The sequence below is a fragment of the Pseudonaja textilis genome, chromosome 2, assembly GCF_049901715.1.
Source record: "Pseudonaja textilis isolate UNSWEBS1 chromosome 2, rPseTex1.2, whole genome shotgun sequence".
NCBI classification, from domain to species: domain Eukaryota; kingdom Metazoa; phylum Chordata; class Lepidosauria; order Squamata; family Elapidae; genus Pseudonaja; species Pseudonaja textilis.
In genome coordinates this window covers 198,028,101-198,053,251 of record NC_141991.1, presented here as the reverse complement: position 1 = coordinate 198,053,251, position 25,151 = coordinate 198,028,101, and the positions used below count along the sequence as shown (strand labels likewise).

Genomic DNA, 25,151 nt, shown 5'->3' with positions numbered 1-25,151 from the left:
ATAATTGCCTTCTCTTGTCATGACAGATGAACAGTTTAAGCAATGTGATCTCCATGGGCTTTCCTGTAAAGCATTACCCCCAGGTATTTGAAACAGGAAATATGCTCAGTCTTGTGGCCATCTATACACCAGGAATAACTCTTAGGTCTTTTGGCAATTTCCCAACAGCACTCAGATTCCAAGTCTGTGTCTGTTCTATAATTGTTATCAGTAACCTGGGACCATTGGGTATAGATACATCATAGATTGAATGGATGGAGAGAGAGAGATGATAGCTAGATAGCTAAATAGCTAAATAGCTGGATAGATTCATAATGAACCAAAGCCCCGTCTGTCTGTTTCTCTCTCCCGAACTATCTATCATCCATCCATCCATCCATCCAGCTATGTAGCTATGTAGTTATGTAGTTATCATCTATTTAGCTATCTATCATCTATCTATTGCTTTGGATCATTATGAGGTTCCAATCTACATATATACAATTAATTGTATTTTGGTAGGAACAGATATTTTGTACCCAGGAAATCGATGTTCCATTTAGATAACTACAGAGCAGTCTCATAATCTGATTACCTTGGGCTATTGAGAACCAGAAGCTCCTTCCACATGCAAGGCTTACCCTGCTTACCCTGCTCCAAGGTCAGGCCTTGCACAAGCAATGCCATTGTGAGCCTTGCATAGATTCTCTCTGCTGGATCTGTGAATTTTCAGCTCAGCTGCTGCTCCAGAGGAAATGTTGCAAAGTCACCTTTTCTTAACCAGGCAGCTCTCCATGCAGCCTGAACACTATTCTACTACTTGGGAGGTTCCTTTGGAGCACCTTTTCCACCTTGGGAGCTTGAAGATGTACGGACTTCAGCTTTCAGAATTCCCTGTCCAACCAGAATTCCTCAGACTGGAGAATTTCAGGAACAGAACTCTACTCATCTTCAATCTGCCAAGGCTGAGAAATCCTGCATTAGAAAGATCACTAGAGGACAGGGAAATTGGCAATGATCAAATTCCCATCTCAACCCCGCCAGGCAGGAGCCTCCCTTGATTTCTGATGCCTTTCAGGAGCAGAAGTGGATCTAGCCCAAATGGTTTTATTCGAGAACAATAGTTGAAATAAATAGCCTTCTATTTATGTATTTGGCGAAATCAGCCAAACACAGCAAGTTAAGCTATAAATCATGGTTTGTAAACCACAGGGCTGGGTTCATGAAATGTGCTAAGCCAAAACCAAACAAACCACATTATGGCTTAAGCTATTTCCACTCCACCATAGCTTGTGCTCCCCAATCCCTCAAAAGCAGCCCGAATCCAACTCACGATTCTCTTTATTTCTGATAATCTCAAAACATTGAGAATAGACAAAGTACGAAGCACTCACTGTTTCCTTCAGCTAACCAAACATAGGGGGAAATAGCCTTCAGAAAATGAGGTGAAGTGACATATACACATAATTAAAGAACAGAATCAGGGAAATAGCAAAGAATTGACACAAGTGATAATGTGTGAAACATCCGTGGATGTGAATATTCCTACATCAACAGTTGTGAAGCCTAGCATGTGTAGCTATTTTGTTCCTGTTATTGTTCATTTTACCTCTAAGCATTTTTCACAATAGGCCTAGCTATGGCTGACTTTTGTTTTGTTGAGGTAGAAGGAAAGGGGAGACATGATATGATAATATGATGCTTTGGCTGCATATTCTTCCAAATCTTCCCTAGTGCACAGTACAGATAGTCCTCAATTTACAGACACAAATGATCACAAAAATTCCGCTGCTAAGCAAGACAGTTAAGGGGTTTTGCAATATTTGCTTCAAAAATGATAAATTCAGTCTTTTTACACCCTAACTGCAATACCCCAAAAGTTGAACTTGGATCCTACCTAGGCTTGTGGAATTACATTTCTAGAAAAATGTACTGGTTTTCCAATTCCAACCTACAAGTCAGATTCAAACAAATGGGATTCATCTCATCTCGGGGAGGAGAAATTAAAATACGTTTTTTTGAAATTGTACCAACATTTATAGGTTTGTATAGCAAATTTGGTGGAAGCAGTCTTAAAAATGCACTTGATGGGATTCATCAATTAAGTGTAAAATAAAGCAGAAGGGCAACTGCCATCAATTGACTTCAAAGCTAGATACAAACACATGTTTATATACAAGCAGAAAGGTGATTCAGAAATTATCTAATACTCTGCACAGAACATACATACTCAGTACAGTTGCACTGAATTGAATGACATTGGTGAACTAAGCTTATCAATCAAGTGAAAGCTGAATTTTTAGTAGTTTATTTAAGAGTAAGTCCCAGTAAGAACTCAGTGAATTTCTTTCTGACAAGTGACATATAGAATTGTTGCCACATGTCACATATATGAAAGTACCATGTATGAAATCTGTTTATAAATTAAGATTTGGAGATGAAGCTTAAAGAATTCAGATAAGAACCAAACCAACCATAAACCCAGAACCAGAAAAAAAGAACATTATAACCCCCACCTATCTATGCTTATGTCTCTGCAGTATGAACAATATTTTGCTTTCTTTCATTTGTTTTCAAGAATCATAAATTATGCTTTTATTTTATTTGCCAAGTTTGGAAATAGAACTGGAATGTTGAAGCAGAGCCCTGATTCATAAAACAAGAAGGCAGCAACGCCCAAATTAGATAATTATAATAGAAACACTCATACAAAAAAATGTGTGGTTTTTTAAGGAAAGGGTACAGATACCTGAGCTTTCCTCCAATCTTGTCACTTGTGGTCGTGCTTTCCTTCACTCTTGTCACTTGTCCCTTTGACAGCTGTATGCAATGAAATTTCATTTTAATGTATGCCGATTAGTGTACATTTAAAGTGACAATTAAGTTATTTTAAGTTCTAATGTAGAGACACAGTTGTCTCCATATCATTGATGGGATTCAATTTTTTTTTACTACCAGTTCTGTGGGCATGGCTTGGTGGGCGTGGCAGGGGAAGGATACTGTAAAATCTCCAGTCAGAGGTGGTATTGCTGGTTCTCCAAATGACTCAAAATTTCTGCTACCTGTTCTCCAGAACTGGTCAGAACCTGCTGAATACCACCTCTGCTTCAAGGTCTCCTTATCATTAAAAAATAAATTAAATGAAAGCAATCTGCATTTTCCCATGAGAAAGTATCTTCTAAATAATTCAAAGCTATAATTCCAATTCCCCCTGGCCCCTTAATCCATTATTAACTTTCCAAAATCCATATACTAATTACCCTTTTGGTGAATAGTCCAAGAAAAGATATATTTTTTTAAAAAAACAATATAAAATTTATGCCATTATCTTTTAAGGAGAGAGAAACTCAACCAATGAGTACAGTAGAACACTGCCTGTCGAAAGGGTCTTAATCTTTCTACCATAATATGCAAAGTATTTTTTAAAAATCCCAAAAAAGTGATTAAGATGTAAGGCTTGGTGAAGTGTAGCTGCTTTGCGAGTTGGTATTTGATGTAAATCCGGATTCTCAATCAGTCTACTCATAAACCAACTATAAAAATAACCATTTCTGTGATCTACTCACAAGGAAACCTGTTAAGAATTACATGGATAATTTCAAAAATCTGTCCTTTACACCAGAGAGAGATAGTGTTGACTTGGATCCAGCATCCAATGTCACTTCTGATCACAAAGCACTCTTTCCAGCTAACAAAAGCTAGCAAGGAGTCTGCTCGTCATGGCAGATACAGTAACTGTTCCCACCAGAGGCGGCAAACAGCAGGTTCTGACCAGTTCTGGAGAACCGATAGCGGAAATTTTGAGTAGTTCAGAGAACCCGCAAATACCACCTCTGACTGGCTCTGCCCCCATCTATTCTCTGCCTCCCAAGTCCTAGCTGATTGGCTGGGTCTTTTTTGTTGTCCTGCACAGGAGAACAGAGCTGGAAAGCAGGTTAGTGGGGTGGGAAGGGGATAGGAGTTTGCAGTAACCTTCACCCAAAATCAGGGTGGGAATGGAGATTTTACAATATCCTTCCCCGGCCATGCTCACCAAGCCATGCCCACAGAACTGCTAGTAAAATTTTTTGAATCCCACCACTGGTCCCCACCAATTGGCATACAGAACATTGTACATGTTGCAAGCTCTCAATCCAATCAATTTTTACCAAAGGATAGTTGACCTAGGAATCACTATATGACAGATTAGAGTTTTTGGTCTCTCTTAGTTGCCATCCCTTGATTGTCTAAATTTGTTCAGACCAGATTTAGCTGTTAGATAAGTGTTGTCAAACAATCAGAGATTTAGTGTGAGAAAGAAAGGAGCTTTAAGTAATGAGGTGGTTTAAAAAAAAATATCTATGTCCATTCTGTAGGTTCAAAAGGTCAATATCCCCTTTAAAGTATAGCACATACAGCCTTTGTATGGGTTTGTATTGTCTCTCATGCAGCCAAAATAGCAAAAGAGGCCTGTTCTCCAACAGCTGGATGAAAGTCCTGCAACAAATCAGTTGGGCCAATTTGAGGTGAGCGGATTGCTGACCCAGTCTGCACAATTGCATGCTGGCTGGGGAATTCTGGGAATTGAAGTCCTGACATCCTAAGGTTGTTGAAAGTAAGTGTGCTGTCCCGACCAGTCTATGGGAATTGCATAGTTACTTAGGAATTATGAACTGTCCCCTTAAGGGAATGCATCATGGTAAATGTAGTTAAAGGTATCCTGGGAAATGTAGTTCATACCACATGGCCACATCTGCAATCCCGATTGGTCACTAATTTGACCCTCGATGGGTTGGGGGAGTTTTCCTCACTTGCCTGAATTCCCTAACTCATGGCAGCTGCCTTCTATCGCTACGAGATGGGTTAGAAGATAACCATCTTTTACTTTTCTGTATTCTGCACAGTAGTGGATTTTTAAGCTGTGCAGATGCAGATAGATAAACTCAACAAGACGTCCATAACAAAGTACATTTATTGGTTCATCAGGTATCCTCATAACTCACATTTGTGATGAAGTTCTTCTTTAATGACTAATCCTTTGCATATCTGCCTTGTAAAAGATGGTACTCTAAGGCTTAAGAACATGATAAGATAAATGATTCTGGGTACAACAGTGCCCAGTAGAATGTGAAAAGAAAACCAATGTGAAGTGTTTTTTTTCCTTAACATTTGTCATTGCATTTGCCTAGTTCAGTAAAACTATTAATATACAGTGCATTGAAGAGTTTTGTTTTCTAGCTGGTGTATCACAGAGAATGACTCTATAGTTCAGAGTGGGTAACTGGCTATGGTCACAGGGGGAAATAGTAAATATATGTGGAATAAGCATATAATCTGTCCTGTCCCTATGGACTTTTTGGAATGCATCTTTTTTGTACACTATTAAACATTATAGTTAGAGCAGTTTTCAAATACCATAAACAAGCAAACACAACCAATGTGAGTCAGTATTCTTGCTGTAAATCTCTTAGAAATCAACTAGTAATTCCAAAACTATGTCCTGCCTATTCCTGCCCTGGAATATCTACAAACACAATATTACACCACATTACTGAACCCAAATAATATGGTGTAACTTCTTTAAATGATACATTAATTAATTTGGATAATTTCTGATATAGTTGTAACTTTCCCTAGAAATATTGCAAAAGTTCTTTTGTGAAAGGCCAACTATGAAATGCAAAATTCAGATAAAAGAGCACATTATTTGGGTGGCATGTCTATGGGGTATTTTGTTGATTGATACATAAGAAATAAAACTTGGTTTTATTAAAATAAAAAATAAAAACTGTAACAGCCTGTGCTCTGAAATACCCTTGGGCTCTGAAGATGATATCAGTAAATAAATATTCAGGAAGGACTTCCTGACTATTTCTTTCCAAATATAGTTTTTTCCACTTTTCCCCCCTCTCTCTCTCCTCTCTCCTCTCTCTGGATTCTTTGACCTTTAAAAAACAGGCATTATTTGTAGCTTTATTTTTTCAAGATGTTTTGTAGTAGGAGATGATGGCAATGAATTCAATTTGAAAGTCTAGTCATGAAATGCAATATATATAACAGGCTAAAGACAGTATTGCTTTAAGCATAAATTTTATGAAGAAACCATCATTCAAAGGATTTCACTTTGGGGTGCAGCATTTCCTATTCATCTGAGCTACTGCCCTTTTTAACTGAAGCCCAAACCTTTTCCAAGTGGTATTTTAAACTATCTACAAGCACATGAATAAAACATGCTCTGCTCAGCTACATTTAGGATTTTTCTTCTTTCATTCTCTTATGAGGTATTGCGCAAAGGACTCAAGTTTCCCTAACAATCATCTGAAAGTTGAGTTGTGGCAATCAGACTTATTTTCTTGTTGGTTTGAGATGTTTTGCCACTCATCCAAACTGCTTCATCAGTTATTTTCATAATTAATTTGCTCAGATTGATGAAGTGGCTTGGATGAGTGGTAGAACGTCTCAAACCAACAAGAAAATAGCAATAGCAATAGAACTTAGACCTATATACCATTTTACAGCACTTTACAGCCCTCTCTAAAGTTTTCAGAGTCTGCATATTGCCCCCAATAATCTGGGTCCTCATTTTACCCACCTCGGAAGGATGGAAGGCTGAGTCAACCTTGAGCCTGGTGAAATTTGAACTGCCAAATTGCAGACAGACAGCAGTCAGCAGAAGTAGCCTGCAGTATTGCACTCTAACCACTGTGCCACCATGGCTCATAAGTCTAATTGTTATGACTCAACTTTCAGACAACATTATGTGATGGCTGAGAATCTTACTTCAGCACATCTTTCCTTAACAATGCTACTTAATCCATTTGCCATTACCTTTACAAATAATACAACATTCTAACTCCCTACCCAAGACACAAAATACAGCCTTGAAGTGACTTCTAGAAAAACCTGAGGACACTTTCCATTTGTGATAATAGGTAGTCTTCGACTTACAATCGTTTGTTTAGTGACAGTTCAAACTACCTTCTAACAAGCAAAGTCCATGGGGGAAGCCAAATTCATTTATGACTGCATGATTCATTTAACAACTGCAGTTGAATCACTTAAGAACTGGGGCAAAAAGGTCATAAAATGAAGCTCAACTCACTGCCTCACTTAGCAATGTAAATTTTACACTCAGTTGTGATCATAAGTCAAGGATTGCCTTTAATAGAATCATGACAAAACCTTTTCATTGGTAGCATGAGAAAAATTGTCTGAGGACTCAGGATTATTATTCTCTTGAACAATTAAAACTAGTCTATAAACCCATTGTGATTTTGAAAATATACTCATAAAATTCCAAATTAGAAACAGTATATTTTACATGCATAAAACGTGTATTTTAATAGGACTTGGCTTGGAGACAAACTCCATAAACCTCCAATATGATTATGACTACTCCAAAATATTTTGTCACTAGAGATGGAAAATGTGTTTTAACATCCACACAGCTTCAGATGTTCTTCCAAGAAGTGGATTTGTCAGAAGCCATTCCATTCCAGATTCAGACCATTTGGGAGACTGAATCAGTTTGAAGATATCCTTGTTGAGTTCCTTCATAAGTCTCAGGAGCTTCTGAAAGTCTTGCTTACATTGTAATTGGGAACTAGTTTCTATCATTCCAAGTTCAGTCAGAGTAGTTTTTTTTCCCTCTTTTGTGTAGGCCTATGGTCAGAATGTTAGGTGGCTCTATCTTGGCCATATGACAATTAAGTTGAGTCTAAAGCCTCATGATCTGAGTCTGAATGAGGTGGGAAAGTTATCTGTAGACAAAGGACAATAAACTAAGATGAATCCTAATGAGACAAAAGCACTGGAAACAATGAATTAGGGCAATGGTTCTCAAACCTTTCTTCACCATGAACCCCCTTAAATACCTTTTGTTGACACAGACCCTCAGGACTTAATTCAAGATTTAAATCATAACATTTCTTCAAGACGTTGCGGATCCCTGATGACAGAGTGGATCCCAAGGATTCTACGGACCATAGGATGAGAGCTCCTGAATGAGGGAGTTGTCTGCTCTGGATGGGATTGTAATCCCTCTGAGGAAATATGGGCATACACTGGGAGCACTAATCTTGGCATATACTGGGAGAATTCGTAGAGTCATCATTAACATTAAGATTTGTTTACATTGCATGAAGTATTTTTGTCCAACTCTGTCCAATTTTTCAGCTTTAGACATTTGCAAAATACAGTTGTCCCCAGCTAAGGACATCGTGGACAGTCGTCCATCTGCTGGTAACCTCAAGATTGGATTATGGCAGTACAGTTTACATGGGACAGCTTTTGAGTTGCATCCTACTATGAAAATAATACACTGCTTTGGAAAAAGCTCGGTTGTCAGTTTGCTTCCACGCCTATTTATAGGTCTTGAATTAACATCCATGGAAAAGTAGAACTAGAATCTCTTTCTCACATTAACAATCAATAAGGATATTTTGGTCAGGAATAAATGATATATCTCTAAACTGATAGTAGGCTATTAATTCTAAAACAATTGAATGGGTTAAAAGTAGAATTCAGGAAGTGTGAAAAAAAATCAAATTATCTTGAGTTTTCATAACTGTTGTATGTTTTTGTTCCCAGATCCAGCTGCAAAAAAACTGCCAAACCTTTGTAGCCAAAGCAATATTTCATTAATGCTTAAAAGATGTTCAAAAGATGCATCTATTCTCTAGCTATGTTTCTATTATTTAAGTTGGGTCAAGTTATTAACCCAAATCCCATTGACAAGTGTGCAGCTCCGGAGGCCCTCCGGGAATTTTTTTCTTAGGATTCTCTTGGAGCCAGACAATGAACTTTCTAATAACCTTCCCTGCTTACTTCTTGAAGGGTTGCATTACCCATTGAGAGGGTTTTTTTTTTCTGTGCCAAGTTCATACCCACTTTCCAACAGAGACTGCCAAACCCACAAGGCTTCCATCACCAGAGGTTCTTTTCCAATATTTGGGCTTTCATTGAGCAAGCAATTCCCATGCCTCAGCTGAGTTCAGCAACATTTTAAAGATCTCGGGCATAGTTTCTCAATTCAGCAATCAAGATGCATTGAGTGGTGATATTTCCCCATGATAAAAACATTAGACTAGCTCAGGGGTGGGATTCAAATTTTTTAACAACCGGTTCTGTGGGCATGGCTAAGTTGGTGGGCGTGCCTTGGTGGTCATGTTATCGCCTGCGTGTGGCCAATTCAATATCACTCACATCGAGGCATGCATCTCCTCACCTGGCCTCTCATGACTGTGGGGATGCTGCAACAGTTGTAAGTGTGAAAAATGGTCATAAGTCATTTTTTCCAGTGCCACTGAAACTTTGAATGGTCACTCCACAAAGCAGAGTACCAGAAAAGGAGGGGGAAAAAATTCCAGAGACATTCCTGAGACAGGAAGTCTGGTCCTGCCAAGAATATAATAATGGTTAACGGAGAGGCAGTTTCTGTAGGCAACACCAGAATGTTTCTTTCCTGCCTTCCTTACAGGATTAGGCCAGTAATTTCTTCTAACAACCAGTTCTCCAAACTGCTTAGAATGTTAACAACCAGTTCTAGTGAATAGGTGCGAACTGGGAGAATCCCACCCCTGGACTAGCTGCTTGTTGAGCATTTCAGATAGTAACACATTTCATTATTATCACTGAAGTTCTGCATATTTTTAGTCCAGGATACCTGAGAGTAAATCCTTGCATCCTATTTACTGCAACATGAACATACTTTCCTTACTGTTTTTTAAGGATCAGTCCTGAAGATGTTGCCTCCTTCTCATTCTCAGCCCACTTAAGTTATCCGTAGCTGTTCTGGTGTGAAAATATTTTCTATCCCTTCCCAACACAAAACTCACTGTCTAGACCTGTGTTGGTGAACCTATGCCATGCGTGCCAGAAGTGGCATGCAGAGCTATTTCCCCGGTATGCAAGAGGTTGCCCGGAAGAGCCCCACTGCACATACACATGCACCGCTGCCTGACAGCTGATTGTCGGGTATCTGGCGCGCATGCACAGGGGGTGGACGGAGGTGCGTGGATGATGTGCATGTGCAAAGATGAACAGTGCACGAGGGAATTGCATGCGCATGCGCAGATGTGTGGCTCACAAGGGGGGAATTGCATGTGCATGTGCATGTGCAAAGATGCAGGCATGCGAGGAGGGAATCGCGTGTGCATGCACAGATGTGTGGCACACGAGAATTGCGCATGCATGTGCAGATGAGTGATCCATGGGGGGTTCATGTGTGTATGCGCAGGGGCTTGGTGGGGCCAGCATGCATTGCCTTCTGGGTGCTGGCACACGAGCGCAAGTGAGTGTGTGCGCAATTATCGGCACGGGAGCCAAAAAAGATTAGCCACCACTGGTCTAGACTCTCTATGGGGCCTTAGCGGCAATGTTTATGATGGTGTAATCAGTATGGAATCTGCCAGCTCCAGTTGGTTGTTTGAAGTTGCTGTTATTCACATACCCTTGCCATCCAGTTATGACACTGTCCTCTATAGCCATTTTGGATTGGCCTGCAAAGAAAGACACTTGGTCTTAGTTCTCTTTTTTACACTAGAATATTGATTTCCTAGCAAGTTCAGTGAGCTGGGAAATCTTCCTCCCCCATTAATATGGAGATATTGATATTCTAGTAAAGTTTAAATGTTTCTCACTGGGTGGTATATTGCTGCTGCTGCACTGATGGTACGTGTATGTGCACGCATATGCGTACTGGCAATATTGTAAAGTACAGAAACCATACACATATAAGTATAGAATGGGGCACGGGAGAGAGAACAGGCTCTTTGTCTGACCAAGAAACCATTCACGGGGGAAATTGGCTTCAGGACAGAAAAAAGAAAGACCCATCCAGTGTCCTTAAACCCTGGCCTACCACATATTCTGGAGAATGATCAATGATTGTTTTTTGTGCTGATAGATGACACTGAGCGGGATGTGAAAAGAAAGCAGCGAATCTGCCCTGAAACTGGTCCTCATGGAATTTGTAAGGGGAGCAATGCCATCCAACCTCACTGCAAAAGCCCAGTAAAAGTTCTGCTATAGCAGATAGAAGTGTTGGTTGGCATATTTTCCTTTCAATACAGGAATGACATGAGGCACATTAATACAACTAATATTCTTATTAGGCATAATAACAGGAAAATATGACAAAAGCACAATATCTAATGCTACATTTAATAACAGCGGCTAGAATTGTCTATGTGCAAAACTGGAAAAATGTTGTTATATCTTCTGAGGAAAATGTTATAAAGAAAGTATTAGAGTGTGCCAAGATGGATATAAAAGATAGAGGAGAAACCGAATATTATTTGATTTGGAAGGCATGGTATAATTGGTTAAATAGTAGATATCAAGATATTACAGAGGAAATAGATATAGGTATAGGTATAGATATAGATATAGATATAGATATGTTTTTGTAGATTTTCACGGGTACAGGTATGTAGGTCTAGGTGTGTTCGGGTCTTTTCCCATGTAAGATTAAGAGTATCTTGGTGACGTTTTGGTGACTGCTTGCACGGCACGAAGCCGAAAGCACCAGCCTGAGGATGGTGAGTGGGACCTCGCCAAAACGTTGCCAAGATACTCTTAATCTTACATGGGAAAAGACTCGAACACACCTAGACATGTATGTATGTATGTATGTATGTATGTATGTATGTATGTATGTATGTATGGTATTCAGCTTTGTTAGGGTATTTTCCCACATCATAGTTGTGTTTTTAAAGTTGTAGCAATGTTTCGGCAGAATTTCATCTGCCACCATCAGGCTTCTGTTTTGTGTTTGTCTATGTGTAGAGGGTGGATTTTGCTGCTCAATTCCAGGTGTAGTGTTAGCAAATCTTTGTTTAACTGATCCAATTGGAATCTCTTTCTGTGGAGCTCATTCCTGAGTAGAGCCATTTCAGTTCTTTTCAAGATACGTTTAGTAGCTGCTGTGCTGTGATGAATTCTTAATTTGAAGCAGGTAGGTGTTGCACTGTTGTCTCTGCAGCTGCGTAGAAATTTGAGGTCACATAGTATTCCTGCTCTTTTTACTTCCAGCTTCTCATAGGTTTTGGTCTGGCTGTTCATTTCTTCCCTGTAGAGGTCTGATATTTGTTTTCTTAAGTTTTCGCAGGTACTTACATGTATGGTGTTCAGTTTTGTTCGGGTATTTTCCCACGTCATTATAGTTGTGCTTTTAAAGTTGTAGGACGGCAGATCTCATCTGCCATCATCAGGCTTCTGTATTGTGTTTGTCTGTGAGTCAGACTTTTATAGTTGTTTCAGTTTTAAATTTGGGGCTAGCCTACTGCTGTGCCAGAATGGTTTTTTCTTCATCCTGATTGGTTGGGAGTCTTGGTCTGTGTTTATTGGTCTTGGAGTTTGCTGTGTTCTGCTTGATTGGTGTTTCTAATATCTTCTGTCTGTTTTGTAACTTTTTTTTTTGTCTTGATTGGCTGGCAACATTGTGTTCCTGTATTGGAGGCTTTTAGTGCAGCTTGGCTCCGAGTGAACGGACAGCTATCATTTATTAGGAAGCTAGGTTTCATCTGGGTGCCTGGTTGAGGTGTGTTTGGCTGGAGGTATCAGGGGGAGTCTGTTAGTGCCCAGGTGTTTGCCTGGCTTGTGGTGTGGAGATTTTTTTGTTTGAGAGTGCAGGCTTCCAGATAATTGACAATCTGGTGGAATCATCTCTTCTATTCATGCTTTCAGGTCTTTTTTCAATCTCTATGGCTTCTCTGATAATTCTGTGGCTGGGGTTTTCTATAGTAGCTAGGGTTTTGGTGCCATTGAAGTTGATGCTATGACCTGTGGCTTTCATGTGTTGGACTAGTGAGGAAGTGTGTTCCAGCATTTTTACTGCATTTTTGTGTTCATCCAGGCTGGTACCTATTCTTCTATTGGTCTGTTCAATGTATGTGGCAGGGCATGATGCACAGGGGACTTCATATATGGTTTCTTAGGATGGCTGCTATATTTCTGTCTGTTTTGAAGGCAGTCTTGATGTGATGCCTGTGTAGTATCTTACTGATTTTGTCTGTAGTACCTCTTATGTAGGGCTTCTTCTTCTTCTTTTTTTTTGGATTGAGTTCTTGTGTTCTTCAATGTGTGCACTTATTCTTCTGTTAGTTTGTCCGATGTATGTGGTGGGACAGGCGGTGCAAGGGATTTCATATACTCCTTAGTTTTCCAACTCGATTTTGTCTTTAGGGGTTTCTTAGGATGGTGGATATTTTTCTGTTTGTGCAGAATGCTGTTTTAATGTTGTGTTTTTGGAGAATCTTGCTGATTTTGTCTGTAGTGCCTTTTATATATGAGAGGAGGGCTTTGCCGTTCTCTTGTTCTCTGTCTTGGATTTTGGTTGGGGTTTCTTTTTGGATTAGGTGGGTAACCTTTCTTTGGAATCCATTGGAATCCAATCAAAAAAGAAGAACCGACTCTTACCTGGTCCAACACCTCAAAGCCACAGGACATGAGATTGACTTTAAAAATACCAGAACTATCGCCAAACCGAACACTTCAACAACAGAATAATCAGAAAAGCCATAGAGATAGAAAAACGCCCACACAGCATGAATAAACAAGATGATACCTCCTGCCTACCAGCCATTTGGAAACCCGCCCTCATTAACAAATGAGTACCTAACATGAAGAATGACACCAGACCCACACCCACGGGGGCCACACAAGATGCTACCACCACACTTCCACGTAGAAAACAGACTCACACCCACACAGAAGATGAGACACGACCATGGACCAGAAGCCATACCGCAGCTGCATCACTACCCGCTTCAAACCCCTCCAACCCATACATGAAGCAAACTGACACCCACCATGAAGATGTGGCATGACCATGAACGTGAAGCCAAACAACAGGATCACAGCTCACCAGCTCAATCCCCTGACAACTAAGACTAACCTGAGCACAACCAAGCCCCCACCTGAACAGAACACACCCCAAGCCAATCAGAACACAGCCAACCCTCCAACCAATCAGAACAAAGCCAAACCCCCAACCAATGAGAACACCCCCCCAATCAATCAGAACACAGCCAAGCACCCACCCAATGAAGTCACACCCCCACTAGCAGTTAAAAGGAAGAAGCAGCTGCAAGCTCACATTACTCCGAGAAGCACAAAGCCGAAGACACAAGCCTGAAGATGATGAATGAGACTTCATTGAAACGTTGCCTAGATACTTCCAATCTTACACGGGAGAAAACCCGAATAACCAAAGATCCATATATGTGTATGTATGTAAAGCATATGTATCAGAGGTATCAAAAAGTTTAATAAAAATATTTTTTTAAAAATATGTTCTTGTAATTTAAAAAAAACAATAAATAGGATAAGCCAAAGCAAAGCAGCCACTTTTGTGTTTAAGATGCTTTTAGGCCCAATCAAACAATTTTAGGAAATAAAAATAACAGATTGTTGTAACCCAGTGTTTTGTTTGGAAATGTACTTTTCTGCTAGGGTGAGAGAAAAAGGCAAACATTTTTTTGGTAAAGACCATTCTGATGGTTACACAGAATAACTTCATTATTTGAACCTCTAGTATATTCAGTTGACTGGCACCCCTCATGAAAGATATGTTAGGAGAACATCTCAAAATCCAGATATTTTTCTGATCCCACAACAGGTTGATCACCTCCATCATCTATTGTGGGATATAAAGAAATACACCCCATAATTGAAGTTGTAGTTGAATTGGCTTGTCTTCTTGAACAAAAGATTTGCCTTCCACTTTTCTGCCACATGGAACAGTTACATTAATAGTTAAATAATATTTGACTTTTATTCTGTTTGTAGCTTTGTTTTAGCAACATGTGTGGTCTGCTTTGCAGTTTACATTGTGCAAAAGTTTATAAAGCTCAAGTCCAGTATGAATTGAGCAATATCACTCTGTTTACCATACATGGGGTAAATACCCTCTCTAAAACTTACATTTGATATAAATAACAATCTTATTTTCAGAAGTCAGCCAAAGAAGCAAATATGATTTTTTTATAAAAATATGAGAGCCAGAGACCATAAAGAACTCTAACAAGAGTTTGCAAAAGGTATAACGTACACACTGTTCTCTGGGATTTCTCTTCTTACAACTGCAATAAAATATTAAGACGTAATCTTATCTTTGGAATTAGCAGGAAATGATTGGAATGTACCAAAATATTACTTTAAAAGGATTCTTCTCATTTCTTTTTAGCATAACAAGTCAAGATTTATAGAAAAGTCACCGTGTACTTTACAATACACTACAATGATCACGTACTTCTTTGCAATCCAAACAGAAAAAAAAATCTTCTGATTCCTTAGTGACAAAAAAAAATACACTGCAACATTAGTGTGTGTGAATAAAAGTTTACTATTGTACACTAGATGTGTTGGAAGGTTAAACAGTCTTATGGTTGAGGAGAGGTAGCAGAACTACCAACAGCCATGTCAGTTATTAATAGTGGCTGTTCACACAGCTCGTTTGCTGGTAACTCAGACACAGCACCTGCCAGGACCTGATGGCTGTTCACAGACATGTAATACCTGTCAAAGCACCTCAAAGCACCTAGGCCTTTTCCTGGCATTAAGCAGCTCTCCTCTATAGTTTTCATGAGAGCTTTGAGGGAGAAAAAACTGTTTGGTTTTACATGTTCCTGGTATATTTTGCCCTCTGATATGGATCTCTTATAGGGATGTGGTGCCTCAGAGGCTAAGACGTTGAGCTTGTGGATCAGAAAGGTTGGCTGTTTGGTAGTTTGAATCCCTAGCACTGCGTAACGGAGTGAGCTCCAATTACTTGTCCCAGCTTCTGCCAACCTAGCAGTTCGAAAGCATGTAAAAATGCAAGTAGAAAAATAGGGACCACTGCGGTAGAAAAGTAAGTGTTCCATACACCTTCAGTGTTTAGTCATGCCGACCACATGATCACGGAGACGTTTCAGACAGCTCTGGCTCTTTGGCTTTGTAACAGAGATGAGCACTACCCCTAGAACCAAAAATGACTAGATGTATGTGTGAGGGGAACCTTTTCCTTTATCTATGGATCTCTGCATAGTCGTAATCAATATCTGAACACAGAGCAGAAAAGGGCTGACCACATCTGGACTTGGAACTCTGCAAGATCAGATTTGATTAATACTTGAATAGGAGACCATCAAAAGTTCCCACTACAAAACACACCCTGGAAAAAGGGGGAGGTCAGAAAACAGTATAGTCATGTACTGTACATGTAAACCAGGAACTCAACTGGAGGACATCTTTGCCTTTTAAGATCAGTAACGCTGACTAATCTAATGCAATCTGTTGTCTCAGGAAGATGGAGTCCACTTTGCCTACTGTGTGGTGACTTGGGAAATAGTTGGCAATTCAATTGTCTTAAAGTCACAGGGCATTACCAAGTGCTTATTCTTGGTTACTGTCATGCCCCTGTTGGAGACTGACTCTGAGGGAGAGGAGGAACAGCTGACAGGGAGTGAAAGTGTGGCTCCGGAGGTTGTGGAGGAAGCTGAGGACCCAAGCTCATCCCCTCTCTATCCTAGGGCATGCAGAGAGGAGAGGATAAGGGAAAAATGTGTATGGCGTGGTCTACAGGGGAGGAAAAGGCCTTGATCCTCTTTGTGGGCTGCAGCTGTGAGAACTGGTTAAAAGGACTGCGCATGAGCAGTGCTGGAAACAAAGCATGAAAATGTTTCTATCTGTCTGTTCTTACCTGAGTTTAGCGTCCTTCTCAGTGTGTGTTCCATTATCTGTGGGCATCTTCAAGCCCTTATCTTGCCTGGTTCCCTTAATTGCTTCAATGTGGTTTGTGTTGTTTTTTCTATTTATAATTTATAGGTATTTTTAGTTTAAAGGCATTTCCTGCTTTTTGCAACTGTTTGTGGGGGATTTTTTTTATCTCCAGTCAAGGATATTTGGAGCTTTGAAGCCAAGTTGAAGGAATTAAAGGGACTTCACCTGTTTTTGTGCCTATGTTGTTTTTGTATCCCACCCTGGGTCATCACATTTCCAATCCCAACTGATGGACTTTGTTGGGTTGACATATGTAAATTGTGCAGGCATGAACTGAAACTGCTCATGAACTAAATCTTATCATTCAATACAATCTCTTTTCCAATTGAATGAAAGTTGGCAGGAATGCTCACATTTAATCCAGCTGGATGAACTATTAACATTATATAATAAATGATTTCTACCTAAGTGGATGAACTGCTAATTAATGGATATGAAAGTAGGTAATTATACTTCTTGTGTTTTAGTTAGGTCACTAATCCTGGTTTTTGCAGGTTTAAACATGGTGCTGCTGTACTTAGAATTCACTTAACTTTTTTTTTAAGTCAAGTTTTTATTTATTTATATATAAGTATTTTGAATACAGCGTATTGTCCGGGCATACCATTTTACTACACACACACAAAAGATAACACATATACTGATAGCAATAAAAATATAACAAAATATTTATAATTATATTCGCTTATTTATGTTCCTATTAAATATATTGGCATACATATAATTATAAACAACATTCATATTTTACTTAAACATAACAATACTCTTTCTTCATCTCATTTCTACCTCTCATCTCTAACCATTGATAAAACCTTTTCCACTTAAGTAGTATTCTGTGTCTCCTTTATATTTTATTTTCAATGTCAATCTATCCATCTGTGCACAGTCCAATATTTTCCGGATTATATTTTCAGCTGGTGGGGTGTTCTCATTTATCCAATATTGTGCAAATACAATTCTTGCTGCTATCAATATATGTAACATTAAGTATATAATCCCTTTATCATAATTTTCTGGTATTATACCTAACAAAAATATTTCTGGTTTAAAATCTATGTGTTACTTAATCATCTTCTCCAACCATGTATGTATTTTTGTTCAATATTTTCTTGCCTTCACACATGTCCACCACATGATAAGTACCTGGAGTCTCATTACATTTCCAACATTTGGCGGACACGTTGGTAAACATTTTTCCTAACCTGGCCAGTGGCAAATGCCACCTATAAAACATTTTGTAAAGATTTTCTTTATATGCAGTAGCCATTTCAGTTTATCCCAAAGTTTTTGCCATTTGACTAATTCTATAGCATAGCCAAAATGTTTTGCCCATATTATATCATTGTTTCTTATACTTGTTCATCTTCCATTTCAAAATTTAGTAAATGATTATATATTTTCCTTATCAATTTTTCATCTACCCGTAATAACACCTTGTCGAGTATTGTTGGTTCTTTATAAAAACACCATGTTTTGGCATCTTTCTCATATCTCAATTGTATTTGTTAATTTTACTTAACATTTTAAATTGTTGTACAAATGTCCTTTTTTAATTTTTCAGAGATGGCAAACTTAGGACAATGCTGGTGTTGGAAACCAAAGCAAGAATCTGAATCGAAGACACTTCTTTGAACTTTGTAATCAAGTACACAAAAAAATTGTGAACAATGTTATGCTGTGGTCAGTGAAAACAATCAACCTATGGAACAGCTTGCCCTCGGAAGTTGTGGGAGCGCCATCACTTGAGACTTTCAAGAAGATATTGGACTGCCATTTGTCAGAAATGGTGTAGGGTCTCCCGCTTGGACAGGGGATTGAACTAGATGACCTATAAGGTCCCTTCCAACTCTGATTATCTGTTATCTGGTCAGAAAAGCCAGTGTACATAGTAGCATAGCAGAGATTTGGCTTAAAAGTGCCAGTGAACTATAACCAACAACCTGAGTCTGAAGCAGAGTAATCTCACATGAACTAAGTCAGTGACTGGACAACTATGGGAAGGTATCAATCTAAGTTCAAGAAAGACACAATTCAAGTTGTAATTTTAACCAGAATGGTACCTATGGACAATCAGTCACCTCACATGTGAAGTAAACACTTGTGTTGTGAAGTAAAAATGCAGAGGTTACAGACAATTTTCAGCTCCTTTGAAGAGCATACAGTACATCATTTGGATATGTAACACTGTTTTGCAGCAGAAACAGGGACACTGTTATGTGATGCTCTGTAATAAATATTACTGTGTACAAAAAGGCTGTTTGAAAGAAAACCAGATTGAGTTCTGGAGAGATTTTCTCCCAAGTAAACGAGGATAGGCTGATGTCTCCCAAATCAAATTCCAGACCTTAAAACATTGGGCCTGGGGTAAAATGAGCCTCTCCAGTGGAGGTAGGCACTGAGAAAAATGTTTGTCAGATTGTTTCTTAAATGTGAAAACAGATTTCAGAGAGAAAAGTTTGCTTGTTGGGATTACTTTTGAAACAGATTCTGTCATATTGACTCCTAATTGTAGGATATGTCTATACTAACTTGAGATTTTAAGACAACTTTTATCCCACACGTTCAGGCTCCCTTTGGTTCTGGAAAATAGCTTTAGCTGTGATTTTTCTGACAGATGGAGCTGCTCCGTTCCTCTAAAAAGCCGCAAAGCTGTCCCTTGACAGTCAGCAGACACTGATGCCCCTTGCGGTCAAACAATGTTTGCAACAGTAAAACTTAAGGTAGCACCAAAAGGCGCACACACATACATGCACAACAGGAGCGCATACACACACACGTTCAAGAAATATTAGGAGCAAAGCTGAAGGATACCAATTTTCACTTTCCCCCCCACCCTTCATGTTTATTAACCTCTTCTCCTTATAACATGTACTAATGTGAGTTCATAGGGTATGTATTTATTTATTTTTATTCCAACTTTATTACTTTGTATAAGTAACCCCAGGGAGCAAACACACATAATACTCCTTCCTCCTCTTATTTTCCCCACAACAACCCTGTAAGGTGGGTAGGGCTCAGAATGAATGGCTGACCCAAAGTCACCCAACCCAGCATTCATGCCTAAGGCCAAAGTAGGAGTAACTGTCTCCAAGTTGAGCCTGGTATCTTAAACCATTGCATCCAACTACGGACGTGTATTCTCAAACCCTCCCCACCAATGTCCCATTGTTTGCTTTCCGCCTTTCAAAATGGACAGCTTTCAAAACTGTACAAGCTTTTCCCTCAGGAATGATGACGAACCTCGTTCAGAGACAAGCCTCCCCTTACAAACAAAATCCATGCTTCTAGCTAAGCCACTCCTATACTTTTCCTCCCTGGGTTCATTCAAACCTGCGAAACAGAAAGCGACGGCGGGGTAACCGGTGTTTGGGACTTCTTTGGTCTTAAGTGAAAGTTCAGCGGGAAGCTTTAGGGGGGAAACCGCTCCTACGACGGGAGAGGTCGGCGGAGGGGTGGGAGGTGTAGACCCTGACCCTGAGTGTGTCTTATTAACAAACTCGGGCCTCCCGGATCCCCACGGAGCAGCTTACATGTTCAGCCCCCTGTTGGGCAGAGCAGACAGCGATCCACCTCCCTGGAAGTACTCTAAGTGCAACAAGTGCGCAACTCTTTCTCATGATGATGAGCGTTGGAAACTTTCCTTTATCTTTCCCAAGTCCCTTTTAACTTAAAGCGCCCTTAGCAGGCGTTTCTGGGAGAGCGGCCGCTAACTTTCCCCTTTCTGCAAGTTTCGCCCTCCGTAAGAAGCGGCGTGGAGGAACTTCCTTAATAGGAGAGGGAGGGGGGGTTGGGTTCCTGGGGGGGGTACTGTCAATCTTTTTAAGCCTTTCCTTTCAAGCTTTGAATGTGAGCAGCCCACTGGCTCCCCCTCCCCTCCTTTCCTAGAGCTCGTAAAAGAAAAGGGGAAAGAGGAGAGTCAACAGCGGTCCGACCAATGGCGAGTGGCGTAGCGAGGGAAAAGGGCGGAGCACCCGGAGTGGGAGTGGAGGAGAAAGAGCGAATCAGTCGGAGGGCTCCTGCCAAGTGGGGATGTGTAATAAGGAGGAGAAGCGTTGCTAATTTTTTTTGTTTGTTTGCTTTTCCATGCATGCATAATGAGGCCGGATCAGAACACGCTGCTGCTGCCGCTGCCGCCGCTGCGCGGAGGGCACTTTTGTATTTAAAGCCTCGCGAAAGAAAACAGCTCCTCCAAAGGGTCGGGAAAGAGAGGAGGCAACGGCGGATCGCTGGAATCGGCGCCGAGGGAAGAGCTCGGGACCCGCGGTGAGTCCGGCTGCCTCCCCTTGCTCCCAACAGCGGAAGAGTCTGCGAGGCTCGGCGCGCCTCCGGAGCCCGGCCGGGGCTCGGGGGAAAGTTCAGCGCGGCCGCCTCGGCATGTGAAGAGCGAGAGATGCGCTGAGTTCCAAGAAAGAAGATCGGCATGAGAAGGAGGGAAGCCGCCGCCGCCGCTCCGACTCAGCAGGGAGCCCATCACCCCGCAGCTCCAGGCTTCTTTCGCCGCCTCCCGGCCTCCCCATCCCGGGAGTAAGGGGCGGAGGCTGTCGGGCTGCAAAAGGGAAAAAAAGGCGCCGCTTTCCGGGGATTTTCTGAAAAACCGTTCCCGAAGGAAGATTCCCAGGCCTCGGACGGGCGCCGGGCGGATGGATTGATGAGGAAGAGCCCCATGCGCACCCTCGGCACAACTTCCCCAAACTTTTCTACTCTCGGCAGCCGCTGGGCCGCCGCCGCCGCTCCCCCCGCGCTCTGCCCGCTCGCTTCCCGACCACGATTGCCCTGCGGCCGCCCGCGATGGTGGCAGCCTGGCGGGGAGGAGGACGATGCCTACGGACCGCGCTGCTCCCGCGACTGGCCGCCTTGGGGCTGAGGCTGCTGGTGCTGGTGCTGCTGGGCGCCGCCTCGCCTCCGTCGGGGGTTCACGGCCGGCGCCTGATCTGCTGGCAGGCGATGCTGCAGTGCCAGGAAGAGCCGGACTGTGGCTACGCTTACAGCCAGTACGCCGAGGCGTGCGCGCCGGTGCTCATGGCCGAGGGGGACGGCTTTGCCGCCTCTGCGGCGGCGTCCTCCTCCTCCAATAGGCGGCGGTGCCCGAGCCATTGCATTTCGGCGCTCATCCAGCTCAACCACACCAGGCGGGGCCCGGCGCTGGAGGACTGCGACTGCGACCAGGACGAGAAGTGCCGCGCCACCAAGCGCGCTATCGAGCCGTGCTTGCCTCGGACGAGCGGCGGAGGTGGCGTGGGGGGAGCGGGCGGCGGCGTGATCGGCTGCACGGAGGCGCGGCGGCGCTGCGACTGGGACAGCCGGTGCAGCGTGGCTCTCAGCCGCTATATGGCGTTCTGCGGCAAGCTCTTCAACGGCCTCCACTGCACCCAGGAGTGCCAGGCCGTCATCAAGGACATGCTGGACGTGCCTAAGGCGCAGCTTCTCAACGACTGCGTGTGCGACGGGCTGGAGCGGCCCATCTGCGAGTCGGTCAAGGAGAACATGGCTCGCCTGTGCTTCGGGGCCGAGGCGCCGGGGCCCGGCAGCAGCGGCGCCTCGGACGGCATCTCCTACGACTACGACGAAGAGGACTACGAGGAGGAGCCCAGCCAGCCCACCAGAAATTACTTCGACGACATGGCCGCAGTTGCGGGCGGCGAAGCGCCTTTCCCAAGGAAGCCCGGGGACGGCGGGACGGCCCCTGCGGCCGCTTGGACGCTGCTCTCGCTCGCCTCCATTTTGCTGCTGTTGCTGTTCTCTTAGCCTAGCCTTGGGAGGAGAGGCTCTTGAGGGGGGCCTTGGCCGAGCTGAGAGGGAGGAAAGGCGTGTGGGTTTCTACTTGTCCCGCGTGAGGGTTTCTACTAGCTGGGCGAGGGTCTCTGAGAGCTTCCCCGGGTCTCTTCTCTCACAGGATGGCAGAATATCTCTCGAGGAACATGGTACCTTAGGAAGAGGAATCCCCCAAAACAGGCCAGTATCCTTGAGCATCTTGCCTGGGCTTCCTAGTTTCCTTGGTGGAGAGAAGCTGGAAATTGGAAGACCTCCTAGTTGGCCAGTCCCCTTGGCCGGGATTTGGTTTCCTGTGTGCTCCTAGCTGTGTAAAGAATTTTCCTCTCACAACAGGCATTTTCTCTCCTCGCTTCTCTCTTAAAAATGATGCCTGAACGGGATGCTTCTGTTGTATTAAATTCTCTTTTTAATTTAAAGAAAGGGAGTCTAGTACAATTAAAAAGCTGTGGAGTTTGTTACTGGAGCCTTCCTTTATTGACACTTTTATTTTAGGAGGGTTTCCAGTTGATGTTCAAAATGAATATGCTTTGGAATTCACCTGTAGGTTTTACATATATTGCACATTAGTTATTTTACCAGATCGTAAGAAATGTCTTGACTATGCATGTCAGGAGTGTAGATTGTGCAGTGTTTATTTTGCCGTGTGCACAGACATCACCACTTGCAGCTGCCTGATTACATACAGCTGAACTTTTTCTAAATCCTGTATGCATTCAGCTAGGAAATATACAGTATGCATGACATTCCTGTACATGTGCACTATGCAAACTTGCCATTTGGCAAATGATTTTAAGAACACTAAACAGATTGTCTCATGGTTACAGTCAACTTGAAAACAATAAATGTACCAATGACAATTTTTTTTCCAAGCTGTCCTCAATGAAGTTGGGAAGATTTCCCTGCAATGCTTCCAAAAGTGCTGCTTTGCATAACCATTCAACAAGTGACTCCTACCATCCAGTTAACATCCACAGAATTCATAATTATGCTTGACTGAAGATGCAGTTTTGATTCTTTTTAATTGGGTAGGTGTGCAGGTGTAGAGGGAAGAGGTTTCAGAGTTATTTCGAAGATTCATATATAATAAGTTTAGGACTTTTTTTGCAGAATGAAGTATAATACTGGCATGTATTGGTTATCTGTGATGATTGCACATACTTCAGTTTTACTTTCTTGATGCATAACTTTGGAAGCTTTAATTAAATTTCCTACATCCCTGTGATGATACACAAGTTCATTCTAGATGTCTGGGATGATATGTAAGTTCATTGTTTTTCCTACTGTAAAGGTTTCTTTTTCTGTTCAGGTTTTGCATCACTTAAAATTGCAATACATAAGTTCACCAGCAAACCTCTCTTGCCTCAGCCTAGGAGAAAAAAAATGCTGAACTGTTGGCTGTTGAACAATGCAACCTTTGTCTCTAAGAGCTCTGCACTGCCATCTTCAAAAAAACAAACAAACACTTTTTAAACTCAATATATAAAAATATCCTGAGAAGTTATATTGCCCCTAATCCTGTCATGGGGCTGACCTCTGGTAAATTTTATATAAAATGTATTTAAAACTGGTTTTGTTACCAGCTGTTGTTACTTGTACATAGAATTTTATAAATTGTATACTTTGGGAATAATTTATTTTTTAAGAAATTAAAAGTTTTAAATGTACCCCATCTGCAAAAAAATAATACATCTGTTATTCTTTTATTGCAAAGAGGCAGATATAGTTTTGTATGTTAAGGAATACAAACAACAATAATTCCCTAAATGAAACAATGTACAGAGCTTTTTCAAATAGGTCTGAATTTAAATTTTGTATTGTTTGAGGGATTTATGAACTTTGTAGAATTGTATACATGTTTCTCTGGACTTCCTTAAACATTGTATTTTTATAGAATGTGTGAAAAGGCCCTATGTTTAAATATCTATTGATTGTGTATTTTTATGTGTAAATTAGTAAAGAGAGATTTTTAAAGAAGAATTATGGTGCAGTTGTTTTTAAACCACTCCAAATAGGAACAGAGTGGAATATAAATGGAAATAGTTTGGTATAGATTTTTTCTTCAAATTACTTGCTATGAAATAAATTCATGGGATTCAGTGGTATTCCTCTGAGCAATTGGAGAACTTGACAACCTTAAGTTGCTAATTGCTTCCCTTCAAAAAACATTTCCTTTGAGCAAAGATAATAGATATAGATATGAATTATGTTACCATGGCAACAAGTTGGTGTATGATTGGAGACAGGTATTCCAGTTAAACATTTTGCATTTCCACAGAAACAGTGCTGTGTCCCAGATTTTTCACTGAAAATACAAAATTTTTGTTGATGGCAAACCCCATAGTCAAATATGTTAAATGTAACACATTTAAAATAATGATTGCAGAATTGGAGCCACTTTGCAAACCAGTTCATCTTCCTTTCATGCAGGAGAGAGCAGATATAATGAACTATGTGTGACCAACAATGACAAGCCTGTGTCTTACACTGGCCTTAGCAGTTGTTTTGCAGCCCTCTGAAGGCTGGTTTTCTGCCAGAGCTACTGATCTACACTCAAACACCCTTAGATAAATAATTACGCTCTTAAGCTGTCTCGAGTGCTGATACACTTGACCTTGTAAATAGAAATGTTTGCAGTAAGAATAAACTCAGCATTTGAA

The 25,151-nt window shown here is 41.3% G+C and overlaps 1 protein-coding gene across 1 annotated transcript; it reads left to right on the top strand.

Annotated features, from left to right (window-relative positions):
• The first annotated feature begins 17,315 nt into the window (after positions 1-17,315).
• On the top strand, positions 17,316-24,471 carry GAS1 (growth arrest specific 1). The gene has a single exon (XM_026703881.2). The coding sequence runs from the start codon at positions 21,511-21,513 to the stop codon at positions 22,465-22,467; it is 957 nt and encodes a 318-aa protein (XP_026559666.1). The 5' UTR covers positions 17,316-21,510; the 3' UTR covers positions 22,468-24,471.
• The last annotated feature ends 680 nt before the right edge of the window (positions 24,472-25,151 follow it).